Here is a 16,962-nt window from a genome sequence, read left to right as displayed (position 1 = left end):
CAATTCGAAGGAAATTTAAAAGAGCCAAACATATTCAGGCAAATAAGAATGCTGAAATGAATTTACAAGTAGATGCAAAATGGGTCTATCTACAGGACAACCAATTACATTCCACTAGACACAATCCACTAGATGGTAAAGTGTCTGCTTACAATGAGGGAGACCCAGGTTCGATCCCTGGGTTGGGAAGATCCCCTGGAGAAGGAAATAGCAACCCATTCCAGTATTCTTGCCTGGAAAATCCCATGGACAGAGGAGCCTGGTTGGCTACTGTCCATGGGGTCGCAAAGAGTCAGATACGACTGAGCAACTTGACTCACAGACACAGTTAATCCTCATTTCTATGAGCCTGAATCATTTTCATGATCAACTTTCTACAATTTATAGAGGAATAAAAATAACTCACGGTTATTTTAAATCTCAGAGATTTTAAAATTTTGCAATAATCAGAAAGAATGCACTGAACACAATATCCAGTAATATTTAGGGTCTGTTTTAAAGTTGTTACAATTTTTTCCTACACTATTAAGTTTATTCCCTCCTCACCCCTCACCCTAAAACCATCAAAGAAAGAATAAAAAGAAATATACAGCCTCTATCAACTTATAATTCAAATGTTATAAGATTGGAAACTAAACTAAAATCAAATATCTGTAATGTTTCCTTCAAGTTTCAGTTTGTATTTTGAAACTAGAGAATGAGCTGAGGCTCGTAACAGCATCAAAATAACTCTACAGAGCTACTATATTGTGCTACTCATATTTTGAATAATCCCAATGATTTTTTTAGACAAATAACGCATGTGAAAGGAGGAGAGAGAAAAGGAAGAGGAGAAAAGTTGAATATCAGACTATGTGTATAAAACTAGAGCTTAGTGGTTAATACGTGAAGTGACATGAGACTAAGAGTGAATTGTTTCCCTGTAGCATCGTATAAACAAAGTGATAGTTTTTATTATTTCAGTCCATGCTTCTGACTCCATAATGGCCACTAATAAATTAAACTGCTTTGGAATTTTACAAGTGAATTTGATTATCACTCATCTATTTTGTTATAGGGACTGTGGTTACACCTCTAATTAAAGGATAAGCATTTTGGTAGTGAAATGAACAATGAAGCTTGCAAACAGAAGAAACATAAATTATTTATTTGCCAAGGTTCTGTTCATTTGTTTGTTTTATCCTGGGGATAGGAAAACTAAATGCAGAATCATATCAATCATTTCTGAAGCTCAAGCCCACCATTTAAAGAACTCGCTTATCCAAGCCATCCCTCATTCTTCTGGCAATCGTGCTGCTAACCAAAAGAATAGTTAAGTTGCCTAAATTAAACTCCAATAATACATTGTCCATGTGTACATCAAGACAATTAACATGCAGATTTTTTTTTATTTTTTAATATGAATTTATTTATTTTAATAACATGCAGATTTTTTAAAAGGACATTGACTCCATTTTAAAGGTCACACTTTAAAGGTTCTAACTCAGTAAGAACTACTCAACTTCTAAACGCTTCAGTTAAACTTCCAGGCTCATTTGACTGCCCTCTCCCTGACCTTTGTTCCTCCCACTTGTGGCCAGAAAGCTCAAGATAGTAAATACAGAGTTGGGAAATCCAGGGATGTGGGGGAAGGTTTCATATGAAAAACAGTTATTATTCATTTGGCCATTTGCACTATTAGATATTTTTCTTTTGAAATACAATCTCCTGCCTTCAGTGAGAGAGAATATTATATCATCCAGCGTATGCACTAGAGAAATTAAACTGAGTGCCAAAAGACAGCACCACTTAAAGACCAAATTGTTCTTAATTGGTGTGAATTTGATGAAGACCTAAGGATAGTGGGTTGGGAGATATGCCAATAAGGCTGTCTGACACTTGATAAGGTTCTCACTTGGGAGACATAAAGTAGATTAACCCTAAGTATCCAAATAGTCAAAAATATACACATACCCCAACACACATGATTCTTTTTTCATTTAGATGCTGCTTTAAAATAAACAAGTCTCTATCGTGGCAGTGAATCCATAGAGCAGTGGCATCTCTCTACTTTCTGTGATTTTGGTGTATCTTCCAGTCCTGGAGAGAGAACAAATGCAAAGTGATTCACGTTATAGGCAGGGAGAGCTGAGGGTTTCATTTGGGCATCCTTTCCATTCTAGATTTCATCCAGGACTCACTTTTAATCTAGGAGGTAAAATATAAATCAATTTAGCTACTTGTCATTCTCATAAGTTTATATATGTGGGAAAAGATGGAGACACATGCCTCAAATAAGTTTTGAGGGAACTGATGAATCTCAGTGTGCTTGACATGTCCGCTAAATGTTCTATAGAAGGAGTTAGAAGACTATAGCCCAATAGGCCAAATTTAGACCTTTCCATCTCCCTTCCCATTCCCCACCCCAGTTTTTATAAATAAAGTTTTATTGGAACACAGCCACACTCATTTTGTTTCATATTGCCTGTGGCAGCTTTCACAGAGTTAAGTTTTGCAACAACAAAGACCCACACACATAGCCCACAGAATCTAAAATCTTCCCTATCTGGCTCTTTACCAAAAAATCTATCTGATTCTTAGTCTTTTGTAATGGTCACTGAAAGGGCTATTATAGCCAACAGAGTAATAATCCTTACTGGATAGGAAAAGCTAATAGGGTACTATTCTTTCTGAGATCTTGTCATCTTTTTTATTTGAAAACAAAATTCAGGACCACATTATTAAAGAAGCAGTATTCACTGTTGTCAAAGTTTAAAGACTTATCACTTGCTTTTGGGTTTCTCTTATATACTTTTCAGTTTCATGCATTGGAGAAGGAAATGGCAATCCACTCCAGTGTTCTTGCCTGGAGAATCCCAGCGACAGGGGAGCCTGGTGGGCTGCTGTCTATGGGGTTGCACAGAGCTAGACACAACTGAGCGACTTCACTTTCACTTTTCACTTTCACACATTGGAGAAGGAATTGACAACCCACACCAGTGTTCTTGCCTGGAGAATCCCAGGGACGGGAGAGCCTGGTGGGCTGCCGTCTATGGGGTCGCACAGAGCTAGACACGACTGAAGCGACTTAGCAGCAGCAGCATGGTGTATATTTTCCTTTCTGTCTATACCTGGGTTGTAAAAATCAGTGCTTGTATATTTTGTTATGATTTTTGTCCCAGGACTCAGGCAGACAGATGTGAATGTATAATAAGAAGGTTAAAACTATTTTGATTGCAGAGTTTGGTTTTATATTACTAAAAGACGGCTACAGGTAGCATTATTTAAAGAGAGAAAGATATTTTAATCTTATTGGATGCGTTTTCCCTACCACGTCCCCGAGGAGCCAGAAGATGGAGTCAGGAATTAAAAAACAAAAGAGGGAGGCTACCCTGTGATGAGAATTTCTTGGGAATGATTCTGGGTGATGCTTCCTCCTTAATCCACCTTCCTGACATGATTGTGTATGACCCTCATCCTCCTCTTGGGGGTGGCTCTTCAAAGGTAGTGAGTGTCAAATCCTTCATCAGGGGACCCCTCCCTGCTTCAGACACCGTGGCTCTGGGTCTCTGTTCCAGTCTCCCTGCTCAGGACACAGCCCAGGTTCAGGCCACAACTTTGTTTTGCTTCTTCCAGTTTGAAAACTTGGATCAATTTCCTTGTAGAATTGATCTTCAGCTTCCCTAAACTAGATGGGAACTATTTTCACTTGCTGGGACTTAATGCTATAACCTTCTTATCACAGCTTTCCTTTTCTGCCAAAATCAGAGTTAAAGAGCCAGGTTTGCATGCCTCCTCAGCACGACTCCCAGTGCAAAAGCAGTCGGATCATAGAAAAAAAAAAATTTAAGATTTTTATTCCAAAGTCCTTTCTCCAGATTATTATACTAACTTTGTGAAAATGTTAGTGGTACCCTCAGGGCTTTTTTTCCCTGGATACTCCTCAAGGTCATTGCAGATATGGCAATTGTTGATTAGTTGGAGGAAAACAGTCTTTTTTTTTTTTTTTTTATATTGTCCTACATTCTAGAGAAACTCAGGGAAGTTCTCATTAATGTGACTTTGCTTGGTGGAGAGGGACTGGAGGCTGTCGAACAAACATGTATGGATGCAAAACTCCTAGTTTACGGCGACATGCCTGTGGATTTAAATTTGTAGCCAGGCTTTTCTCTCAGATATAAAAAGAATCGCAGGCCAGACTAATTCAAAGAATGTGTGAGGAACAAGGCTTTGCTCCATTCTTGGAAACTTAAAAAAAAAAAGAAAAAAAAACCCTCTTTCTCTTTCTATATATAAATAAATCTTGGGAAGCACATTGAGCAAAAAAGCAAAGAAAGTTACAGAATCTGAAATCCAGACTAAAACAAAAAATATATATACTTCCTTAAATATCTCTAAGGGCTTACTTTGTTATAGTTTTTAGTATCAGTATGAGTCTGCTTAAGAATAGCCAACATCTCGCAGGAGGCACAAGGGCTAGAATTTAGATCAAGAGAGAAGAAATCAGTTCCCTGCTCTGAAGAGCCACCACTGTGGGTGCAAAGCTGGGAGAAAGCAGGTGGTCTGTGGCTGGAATATCTTCCAGCTGGGGGGGCATGTGACACGCACGAAGAAACCAATCCAGAGACTGGCAGATGAGCTCATGGGCTGCACTGAAGCACACAGGACAGGACAGGACAGGGTGGCAGAGCCCTGAGCACGTCCTGAGACGGCCCTGGGCCCCAGTGGCAGGTGGGATGTGGCCCCTCCCGGTGCCTGCGGTCTCCTGCTTGGGGCTTCTCATCCTGTCCTCTTGTTTGCTTGCGGACTGCAGGTTCATCCCAGAGGCCTGGTCGGCCTGCACGGTCACCTGTGGTGTGGGGACGCAGGTGCGAATAGTCAGGTGCCAGGTGCTCCTGTCTTTCTCTCAGTCCGTGGCCGACCTGCCCGTTGACGAATGTGAAGGACCCAAGCCAGCGTCCCAGCGCCCCTGTTACGCAGGACCATGCCACGGGGAGACTCCCGAACTTAACCTGGAAGAGACAGATGGCCTCTTGGGTGGCCTGCAGGACTTTGACCAGCTCTACGACTGGGAGTATGAGGGCTTCACCAAGTGCTCCGAGTCCTGTGGAGGAGGTAAGAAGGGGCTAGGCCTCAGATCATTGCCACCCTCTTGCCTTTCACTGTAGCGTCTCTCTCTGCCTGTCCCGTGATTGTCTCCAGTCCAAGAAGGCTAAGGAGGGGGAGGAAACCGTTCTAAACCTAAAGCAGACTGAATGAAACACAGATGTATCTCTCTCTAGGCCTGTCTCTCTTAGACTGTCAGCTATGAGTAGCTAACACAAGTAATGCTTTTACTTTCACTTGTCATTCTGATATTTTGCACTATATCTCAGTGTATCTGACCGAGAAACACTGTTGACACGGGCCTGGCAATGGTCTTGACATTCAGTTTTATTTGTCTGTGCCCTTGCCTCAGTGCATGTGGTATGAACCCAGATCAAAGACGACAAAACCGTCTGTTGTTCCCAAGGACAGAGTACGCCACCTCTGACTTTCTCAGCTAGTCGCCAAAGTAATATCTGTTGACAAAGGGAAAGGATGTATAATGACAGTTAACACTGAGGTTACCTGGAACTGGAAAAGAGTTTAAAGATTAAAGCCTGATCCCACTGCCATTTTATCGATGTGAAAACTGAGATACAGAGAGCTGAGTGATTTTTGCAAGATCGCACATCTAGTCAGTGATATTTGGGACTAGTCCTGCTGTTTATTTCTCTGTCTAGGGTCCTTGCATCATACCTCACTTCTTTAAACCCTTAGAGAGTTCCTGAAGCTTTATCACTGAATGAATATTATTTAAATAGTGTTCAATGTTTCCATGTCCAGTTCTCTTAGGTTTAGTCCATGGTGATAACAGATTCAGTCATTTTTCTATTTCAGGTGTTAGTGATTGATACCATAGTGGGAGAAGAAGGTATTTAAGTCAGTAATTAATTCTTTAAGATTATGATCTTTTGTACTTCTGTAGAAAATACAGTAATGGAAACATGGTTACTGGGTTTCCCTGGTGGCTCAATTGGTAAAGAATCCTCCTGCAGTGCAGGAGATTCTGGTTCAACCCTGGGTCAGGAAGATCCCCTGGAGAAGGAAATGCCTGCCCACTCTAGTATTCTTGCCCAGAAAATCCCATGGATAGAGGAGCCTGGCAGGCTACAGTCCATGGGGTCACAAAATGCCGGGCACAACTTAACGACTAAACCACCACCATATGGCTACTAACTCCCATATACACTCCCAAGAGAGATTTTGATAGGCAAGGAAAGGCTGGCTGATTTCCCATCAAATCTCCCTCCCTAGCTATCAATAACCCCCTCTTGTCACGTTAAGGATCTGCATTCCCAGCAAAGTTTCTTTCTTAACTGGTATAAAAATATCTATATTAAAAGGATTTCCCAAACTGTCTTCTACACCATGACATCTTGGAAACTCTTTTATAAAAGCATCTTTTGTCACTACTGGGAATGTAAGAATACGTGTGCCCAAATTGTTCATGTGTAGTTGAAAAGGAACAGATAGTGGAACAAGTACAAGCAGAGAATCAATTTTCTCCATCAGGTCACTTTATAAGCATTTAATAGTCTTGACCTTGGGGTTCTCGTTTGTTTCTAAGTCTTCCAATTTCAGACCGTGGAGTTCTTAAGTGTTTTCATGGAGAGTCTGTTATTTTAAAACCTAAAATTTTCCATCTGATTCTGGACGACAGTTTCTTGGAACTCTACTCATCCATGTTGCTGGGGGCGCCCGCCACTCACAATGAGGACATCTTTTCTCCCATGTTTAATGAGGGAGAAATGTTGAGTAAGCTCTGATGATCTCTGGGCCCAGGCAAGTTAAAAAGTCAGATGGAAAGGACACAGCCAGTGGCTGCATTTGCTTCATTGCAATATAAGGAACTACTCAGGATTTCGGATGGTGTGTGTTTATCCCCAGATTCCATGATCATCTGAATTGAACAATCATGATCTTTTGTCTGAAACAAATGTGCCTTGAAAAAAATTGTTTCTGCCCTCTATTATGAATCTCTAAGCCAAGTGGAACTTTATGAGCAGATGGGGAAAATGATGCGTTAGTGGAATATGTAAATAACCAGATACCTTTGTCTTTACGATTCTAACCATCCTGCTAACCAGGGGCATAAAATTCAAATCATTGAGAGTATGTGAACTGTTTTTCATTTAAAATGTTTTCAGAATATATTGATTTGGAAATAATATTTTGTATGCTTCATATACAATTCATCTATGCTTATAGGATCTGAGGAGATATTTGTATAACATAAAGTGTACATCATTTATATCCAAGGCAGGGAAAGTTCCTGAAATGTCTTAGGTCTTTAACTGTCAACAACTGTACATGCTTACTTATAGTTGTGTCACTGTGCCAAGGTAATATATCTATGCCTAAAATGTTAAAAGTTGAGAATGCCAAAGTGGTGAAAATATGCTTGGGTCATATGATCCATATGATGCCCAAACACACTAAAAAATTATACCAGTATACAAGACATTTATTAAAATTTTTTTAATTTATTTTTAATTGGAGGATAACTGCTTTATAATATTGTGTTGGTTTCTGCCATATATCAATATGAATCAGGCATATGTATACGTATGTCCCCTCCCTCTTGAACCTGCCTCCCACCTTCCCCCCCTCCCACCCCCCTAGGTCACAGAGCACCAGTCTGAGCTCCTAAAATCATACAGCAAATTCCCACTGGCTGTCTGTTTTCCATGTGGTAGTGGATATGACTCCAGGCTGCTCTCTCCATTCGTCCCACCCTCTCCTTCCCCACTGTGTCTACAAGTCTGTTCTCTGTCTGCATCTCCACTGCTGCCCTGCAGATAGGTTCATCAGCACCATCTTTCTAGGTTCCATATGTATGTGTTAACATACAATATTTTTCTCTTTCTGATTTACTTCACTCTCTAAAAGGCTCTAGGTTCATCCACCTCATTAGAATCGACTCAAATGTGTTCCTGCTTATGGCTGAGTAATATTCCATTGTATTCATGTACTACGACTTCTTTATCCATTCATCTGTCAATGGACAATCTAGGTGGTTTCCGGTTATAGGACATGTATATTGTGAAGCCATTGTTTGGCAGTAACATTTTATGGTATTGTCACCATTCAGTTCAGTTCAGTCGCTCAGTCACGTCCGACTCTTTGCGACCCCATGAATTGCAGCACGCCAGGCCTCCCTGTCCATCACCAACTCCTGGAGTTCACTCAGACTCACGCCCATCGAGTCCGTGCTGCCACCCAGCCATATCATCCTCTGTCGTCCCCTTCTCCTCCTGCCCCCAATCCCTCTCAGCATCAGAGTCTTTTCCAAAGAGTCAACTCTTTGCATGAGGTGGCCAAAGTACTGGAGTTTCAGCTTTAGCATCATTCCTTCCAAAGAAATCCCAGGGCTGATCTCCCTTAGAATGGACTGCTTGGATCTCCTTGCAGTCCAAGGGACTCACAAGAGTCTTCTCCAACACCACAGTTCAAAAGCATCAATTCTTCAGCACTCAGCTTTCTTCACAGTCCAACTCTCATATCCATACATGACCACTGGAAAAGCCATAGCCTTGACTAGATGGACTTGTTGGCAAAGTAATGTCTCTGCTTTTGAATATGCTATCTAGGTTGGTCATCACTTTCCTTCTAAGGAGTAAGTGTCTTTTAATTTCATGGCTGCAATCACCATTGTCACCTTTGAGCTACACCAAAATATAACCCACAAGGCTGAAGATATTTTTAATCATTCCTCTGAAGCCAATCAAAAATGTGCAGGATTAACAGATTTTAAATCAATTTGAGGTTATACAAATTTTATTGTTTTTGCCATCTCAAAAGATGAAATTGGATAGACACAGAAGTTACCTTTCACCCAGCAGAAGTAGTGACCAGAAGGAACCTCTTAGTAATTTAGGCTGTAGCTGGTGGCTGCATTTCCCTGAGTTCTCATCAAATATTAGGTAGCAATTATGCTATTTTGGGAGATATAAACAATGAAAACTCCATTTTCTGGAAGATGGAAAGTGAGCCTAATCTGTTCAGACCTGTGTCCTGGGTCCCACTATCATCTCCTGGTTATATTTTAATTTCCCATATGTGAATGGATAGGTGTAGTCAAGGAGAGCAGATCTGAACCTGAACAGCTTTATTGTTGATCTCTTAAATGGTAAAATTGATATTAAAGTCTAGCTGAGGGAAGACTTGAAGCTGACATCAGCAAGTATTAATATTAAAAGGTGAAATCCTTGCCCTCTTGCTCCCTTTTCCTTATCAATCCTCTCCTTTTGCTCTGTCAAGAAAGAAAACTCAGAATCAGAAAGGATCTTAGGTAAGTGTGTTCTTTGTGGGTTTACAGTGTCCTTCTGGGCGAGTAAGTTATCCCATTGGAAAAGAGTACACACTTGATGAGTTAACTTTTCTCAAGCCGGCCTGACTGCCCTGAGCCAAGTATACTGTGAGCTCAGGTGAAGTCTTCAGACATCTTCCCTCTTCACCTTCCCACACCGCCATCCCCAGGCTGCTCTCTCACGCTTCCTCCAGGCCCGCATTCCCACCACCTTGGCCCAAATTGCACACTGTGCTTTGGAATACCCTGCCCTTTAGGCATCTCATTCGTTCATGCCACAAAAATGTCTTGTGATGACCACAGGGCTGGTCCCAGATCCTCGTTCATTACACAGAGCTCTGCCCTTAGGCTCCACCACCCCAGGCCCCACCCAGGAATGCTATGACAACAGACCCCTGAACCATGAGGAGGCCATCCTTCTAGAAGAAGGTAGTAACTCTGGAATGCTTCTTAATCTCAGCAATTAATTACCTCAAAGGTGATTTTTAACCTGAGCTAGGATTATTCGGTGGAGTCACGTAAACATGTTCCCTGTGTCTCAGAAGATTTCCTGTGTAGACTTTAACCCTTGCAACCCCATTCCATGCAGACTTGGAAGGACCTCAGTTCTACAAACCAGGCTTCACAAAGGAGAAACGGGTCACATCACTTAATATACCCCTCCACACATGACCCTCCCCCCAAAGCAAGCCCTTTCATATGAGGCAGGAGACAAAAGCTGTATAATCACTTCCTCCTTCAGGTACTGCTAACTCAAATTCAAGAGCTTTTCGATAGCTGACTAAAGCCAAAATATCTTTTATTTTAGAGCAACATTTCGAATCTCTGAAATACTACCAGGTCGGCAGATGAATTGAAACCTTAATTTCGAACAGAATCACAGCTCTAGATTCTGTATGGAGTAGTTCTCTTTGTCCACACCTTGTCGTCACGACCTTAATAATGCCAGACTGTTCCAGTGGGAAGTATCAACGATGATACCAATAATTTCTTATGAAATGTTTTGCTATATTATCACACCATGAATTTCAAGAGGCTCATCCCAGCTGCAACCAGGAGAACACCCTGGAGTCAGCATTCCAGAATATGATGGAATATCTTTAATGTCTAGCATAAATCTCCAATGCTCCACCCTGACCTGGCTGTGATATATTTAAATTAAATTTTTAAAGCTCATAAAATGGCTTAGAAAAAACTGACATTCACAGCTAGGGTAAATACTAAGACAGTTTTTTTTAATGTTTGATTTGTCAGACTTAATAAAAAAAAAAAAAGGCAGTTCTGATTCTGACTTTAAAATGTCACTTTTTAAATGATGGCCTTGGTGAGTGCCCTTTCTAAGTCAGTGTAATATCACCTCGGGAAGCATGTGCCTGTGATCAGAGTGATAACTTCTTGGGGGAACATAGGATCAATAGGAGGAAGAGAGTAACAGGCCTGATAAGTGATAGGTCAGTTGTACTATATTTAGGTACTACCTAATGAAGCAATGCAGAAGACTTTAAAAAGAAAGTATATGTGTATTTATATATAAAACTAATTTTATGGGTTGTCACATACTCTGCCATAACTATATACAAATGTTTAACAACAGATATCTTTATCTGAATATATAAATAGATATATATATATGTGCTTATATACACACACACACATATATGGCTATAAGTGACTAACAGAAAATTATCAAGAACGTCCTGTTTCTCTTCTTTCAACTGAACTCTGCTGAAATGATTCCGAAGAAATGTCTAGGTTATTCCTGAAGATCTCCAGAAGCTATAACAGCCTCATAGTATTTTTAAATGTCAATGTTTTCAGTCATTAAAGCTCCAGTGCTAAAGCACAACCAGTGCCACTTCATTATCTATCAACTGTAAGCTTAGCAAGTCTTTTCACCCTTCTAAGCCTCAGTTTCCTTATCTGTAAAATGGGAATAGAGTCTTGTGGAGTTATTGAGAGGTTTGAATGGGGCATGTCAAACTTCTTGCCTCAATACTTGGCTAATAATGTGCACTCTATGAATTTTTCCTATTGCTGTCATGACTGTGGGAAGCAAGGTGAAATGTCTTGACACTGTATTATCGGGTTACACATGTCCCTGCCCCATGAAAACCCACCAAGTGACTATATGCCAGTCACTCCTCAAACTCCTATTTCACTAGGTCTGTGGTCAGGGGTGCGTGGGTAGTGGTAGGAACATTGTCTTCCGTGAATGCCATCATTAGGTGTCTTGCTCTCTCTCTCTTCACTCCAGCACCCCAAGTGGCCCTGTGTTAGTTGCTTAGCCATGTCCAACTCTTTGTGTCCACGTGAACTGTAGCACACCAGGCTCCTGTGTCCATGGGATCCTCCAGGCAAGAATACTGGAGTGGGTTGCCGTGTCCCCTCCTCTGGGGGATCTTCCTGACTCAGGGATGGAACTCAGGTCTGCTGCAAGGCAGGCAGATTCTTTGCCATCTGAGCCACCAGGGAAGCTCCCCAAGCAGCTCTAGGTCACTAAAGAAATGAACCAAAATCAATAGGAAACCAGAAAAGCACTGGATTCAAGGCCCCAGATGCATAGCAGTTTACAGAATGCTGGCTATTCCAATGTGGCTCTGGGCCTGCCTTCTAAGTATAGTCATCTCCTGTTGATTAAAATACAATGTGTGAAGTCTTGGGGTCATTATTTTGGTCACCCTGCTCTCCTTCTGCTTTAAATTATCCTTTTTCAGTATGGGCAGCTGCATAGCTGGTTGGTACTTTTTCAAGCATTTCAGCAGTCCTGGTAGCAGCCTCTCCCCCAATGGGGGAGCTGCCCTGCTTAAGGGGCACAAACTCCTGAGTGCTTTCTCCAGATAGACTGATGCCTGACGAGATGGGCAGTCCCAAGCTTTCAACTACCTGATACGCAGCTAGTCCTCCCAGTCTCAGAGACCTCCCACCAGCTGCATATCTACACTTGCTCACCCCCCGCATGCCTGCTCTGGCCTTGATGGGTGTCATCTGTACACAGGTGTCCAGGAGGCTGTGGTGAGCTGCCTGAACAAACAGACCCGGGAGCCCGTGGATGAGAACCTGTGCGTGACCAGCCGGCGGCCCCCCCAGCTTCTGAAATCCTGCAGTTTGGATCCCTGCCCAGCAAGGTAAGGGGTGCACCAGCTGCCCTGCTGCCCAGGAGTGTGTTCAGAACAGGGTTTGTGTGTCTGTCCATGGGCAAGATCAGAATGCTTATTGTTACCCAGTGTTTTGAAAACCAATTAGCATCAGTTCAAACTCTTAGTCAAATCCACTTAAAGTTAATTGAAACCAGGGCTTTGGAATTCTAGCCCAGCGATCATGCTCAGGGTCCAGAAGGCTCCGTGCACAAAGGAAAAGCCCCGTGGTGTGGCCGGAATCTGCACGGGCCCCACTGATGCGTTCTCCCCAGGGGAACGTGAACTGACCACAGAAGGTAGGGTCTTTGCCACCTCTCAGCCTGTGTCCCACGCCCTCCCACCCTCATAACAGATCGGCTTGTGGGTTGCAGAAACTGAAGGATCTGGGTGGTATCACTGAGCCACCATGAAATCCCTCTGCACACAGCATGCAGATTCATTATAGCGTGCTCTGGAGTGTGCGTGTGTCATTTCACATGCAGAAAATCAATTAGAGCATTTCATTGTTCACCCCTGCCTGGGTCTCATTATTATCCAACCTTGAGTTTTAGTTCATAAATGCAGTCATTGCTTTGGTCCACACAATTTTATGGTGTCTTGGGAGACTGCCCTTCAGATACTTGTTGAAGTCTCTGTAGAAGCTCTACCATCTCATCTATGATTCTGGTTTCCAAGAGGAGACATTTAAAGAACCAAAGCCAGTCTTGCAAGTGTGCTGATGGAATGGGGAATGTTCCCAGATCAAATCCTAGATGAGAAAGGGGTTGCTGTTACTCCAGGATATTTCTTGTGTTTCTACAGAGTATCACACAAGAAGCAATGTGTTGCCTCTAGGATTTAATGATAGGTTTCTGGTCAAGCTAATACTCCTTGTTGTACTTCTCAGTCAATTCAGTTCAGTTCAGTTGCTCAGTTGTGTCCGACTCTTTGCAACCCCATGAACTGCAGCACGCCAGGCCTCCCTATCCATCACCAGCTCCTGGAGTCCGCCCAAACCCATGTCCATTGAGTCGGTGATGCCATCCAACCATCTCATTCTCTGTCATCCCCTTCTCCTCCTGCCCTCAATCTTTTCCAGCATCATGGTCTTTTCCAATGAGTCAGATCTTCACATCAGATGGCCAAAGTATTGGAGTTTCAGCTTCAACATGAGTCCTTCCAATGAACACCCAGGACTGATCCCCTTTAGGATGGACTGGTTGGATCTCCTTGCAGTCCAAGGGACTGTCAAGAGTCTTCTCCAACACCACAGTTCAAAAGCATCAATTCTTCTGTGCTCAGCTTTCCTTATAGTCCAACTCTCACATCCATACATGACCACTGGAAAAAACCATAGCCTTGACTAGATGGACCTTTGTTGGCAAAGTAAAGTCTCTCTTTTTTTATATGCTGTCTAGGTTGGTCAAAACTTTCCTTCCAAGGAGTAAGTGTCTTTTAATTTCATGGCTGCAATCACCATCTGCAGTGATTTTAGAGCCCAGAAAAATAAAGTCTGACACTGTTTCCACTGTTTCCCCATCTGTTTGCTATGAAGTGATGAGACCAGATACCATGATCTTAGTTTTCTGAATGTTGAGTTTTAAGCCAACTTTTTCACTCTCCTCTTTCACTTTCATCAAGAGGCTTTTTAGTTCCTCTTCACTTTCTGCCATAAGGGTAGTGTCATCTGCATATCTGAGGTTATTGATATTTCTCCTGGCAATCTTGATTCCAGCTTGTACTTCCTCCAGCCCAGCGTTTCTCATGATGTACTCTGCATAAAAGTTAAATAAGCAGGGTGACAATATACAGCCTTAACGTACTCCTTTTCCTATTTGGAACCAGTCTGTTGTTCCATGTCCAGTTCTAACTATTGCTTCCTGACCTGCAAACAGGTTTCTCAAGAGGCAGGTCAGATGGTCTGGTATTCCTATCTCTTTCAGAATTTTCCACAGTTTATTGTGATCCACATAGTCAAAGGCTTTGGCATAGTCAATAAAGCAGAAATAGATGTTTTTCTGGAACTCTCTTGCTTTTTCCATGATCCAGCGGATGTTGGCAATTTGATCTCTGGTTCCTCTGCCTTTTCTAAAACCAGCTTGAGCATCTCGAAGTTCACGGTTCACGTATTGCTAAAACCTGGCTTGGAGAATTTTGAGCATTACTTTACTAGTGTGTGAGATGAGTGCAATTGTGTGGTAGTTTGAGCATTGTGTGGCATTGCCTTTCTTTGGGATTGGAATGAAAATTGACCTTTTCCAGTCCTGTGGCCACTGCTGAGTTTTCCAACTATGCTGGGATATTGAGTGCAGCACTTTCACAGCATCATCATTCAGGATTTGAAATAGCTCCACTGGAATTCCATCACCTCCACTAGCGTTGTTCGTAGTGATGCTTTCTAAGGCCCACTTGACTTCACATTCCAGGATGCCTGGCTCTAGGTGAGTGATCACACCATCGTGATTATCTGGGTCGTGATGATCTCAGTCAGTTAGATGCCTTTCTTTGGGGTTTAGAAGATACAGATTGCAGGCCTCGTCAGATTATTTCAGGGCACACAATCCCACAGTGACACTCTCCAGCTCATTGCCAGAGTTGTTCTGTCTATTGATCTGAAAAGTTGTTCTGTCTATTGATCCCTCTTTAAGTTCAGAAGTGAAGGAGACCATTAGTGCCATATCCTCTAAGGCAACCAGAAAATCAGTCAGCCACTGCTTGGAGCAGCCCCTCACCCACGAGAACAGCAGCCAGTAAAATAGAGTCAAGGGCTGGGCCACAAAAAGCCTAGATTCAGTTCATGGAATTCTGAGAAAACTCTTTTTCTATGCCTGCCCACTTCTGCGTCCTGATCTCACTGTTTATCAGTGAATCTAAGACCTAACTGTATGGGCAAGAAGTCTAGACCCCCTCTCTTTGACTACAGCCTCCTATATAGGAAGAAGCAGAAGGGATATAGGAAGAACAGCCTCTGGGGGCCTTGGCTACCAGATCAGGAAGCCCTGTGTGGCACTGAGCAAGATGCCTGCCGCTTCTGTGTCCACATCTGTAAAAGGAACTAGCTATACAAAATGACCCAAGGTCACCAGGTCCTGTTCAAATAATCCCATAGCTCTTCTGGCCCAGTAGGCAGGAGCGTTTGCTGCTGCTGCTTTGTGCTGATAATCAGTGCTATTCTGCTTGTTTACTAACACTTTAAAAACAGGCATGAGGGTCTTTCTAACCACATTTCAGTGGTGTCATGACATCCAAATGCTGTGATGACCTGAGGCAAGCCCAAGGAGTCAGTCCCTGGGACAAACTAAAAATCTCCCTGGATTTTCAGCCACTAAACCCCTGCCTTCCTGGGACAGCAGAAAAAAATAGGACACAAGATGTTACTTCCCATCCTCCAAGTATAGACTATAGTTAAAATTAGATAAGCTTAGTTTCCTCTAGGACCTTTTTACTGACTGGAAAACAAAGACTCTTGTTGGGCTTAACATTGTTTCACTTGCTCCAGTTCAACCCAGGGCTTTAATTTCCACCAGCAAACCATCAGACTGAAGGGCAGAACGTCTTACTGGGCATGGCCAGGGTTTTCTTCGGCCAGCTCTACACAGCTGAGCTTTCGTGGAATGATGCTAGTTAAAACAACAAAGGGGGCCAGAATGGCCTGATATGACTCGCTCCCTTCACCTCCCGTCCAAGAGCCAAAGCAGAGTTTCCTCTTAAAATGAGAGCTGTGTAGAGGTGTATCGCCTGTGGAATATTTCAGTCTGACATGAGGGGAAAAAAAACATCTCCTGCTCAATGTTTATGTCAGATGTATCTGAAAATGTGTTTAGTAGGGGGTTTAGCAGAGTGTTATTCTATGCACCTTCTATTCATTTGGGACTAATTTAAATCACTGATTCACAATTCTTCTTGTGCCTGGATCAGCGTTCCCTGCACAGTTTGGCATATTCCCTGATGGGCTCCAAGTTTCTATACCCTGTCTTTTAGGCTCTTGGCTGATGTCCATGTATTCAAAATAGAAAAATCCATAGCATTTCTGGTGGGATATACAGAGGTGATGTTCAAATCTTGGTCATTGGGCTTATGACTCTTAGAGGTGGTGCCGGTTAAGAGAAGTAGCTTTTCCAGGAAGTTATTTGTCTTACTGAATACCAGGTAGGAAGCTACTTTTCTTCTCATGTGTGGTCAGAGTTATCTGATCACACAGAGAATACCAAAGGCCTAGAAGGCATGTCCTATCTGGGCAGTCTCTCTGAGATGAAACTCGCCATCTGATTTCCTCTGTGTGATTGGCAGAGCTGGTATCAGAAGCACATGTCCAATTTTCACCAGGTTGAGGCAAATAAATTCTCATGCCTGACTGTGTTCTCAAGTACGAGGTATTCAGATTGTTCCAATTTGTATGTGCACACATGTGCACAGACTGCCTGCATTTTTTAGGACACTTAAACAGTTGTTATTAAGTCGCTAAGTCATGGC

General features: G+C 42.5%; 1 protein-coding gene across 1 annotated transcript in view; it reads left to right on the top strand.

Moving 5' to 3' along the window:
* Window positions 1-16,962, top strand: part of ADAMTSL1 (ADAMTS like 1) — a 797,811-nt gene that overhangs the window by 567,668 nt on the left and 213,181 nt on the right. Inside the window, exons 14-15 of the mRNA XM_040238476.1 lie at window positions 4,793-5,094; window positions 12,369-12,498. Of these exons, the coding sequence (XP_040094410.1) occupies window positions 4,793-5,094; window positions 12,369-12,498 (432 nt within the window). The remainder of the gene's footprint in view (window positions 1-4,792; window positions 5,095-12,368; window positions 12,499-16,962) is intronic.

Source organism: Oryx dammah, unplaced genomic scaffold (genome assembly GCF_014754425.2).
Source record: "Oryx dammah isolate SB20612 unplaced genomic scaffold, SCBI_Odam_1.1 HiC_scaffold_1, whole genome shotgun sequence".
Lineage (NCBI taxonomy): Eukaryota > Metazoa > Chordata > Mammalia > Artiodactyla > Bovidae > Oryx > Oryx dammah.
Note: the sequence above shows the minus strand (reverse complement) of the source record. Positions and strands in the feature narration are given on the sequence as shown.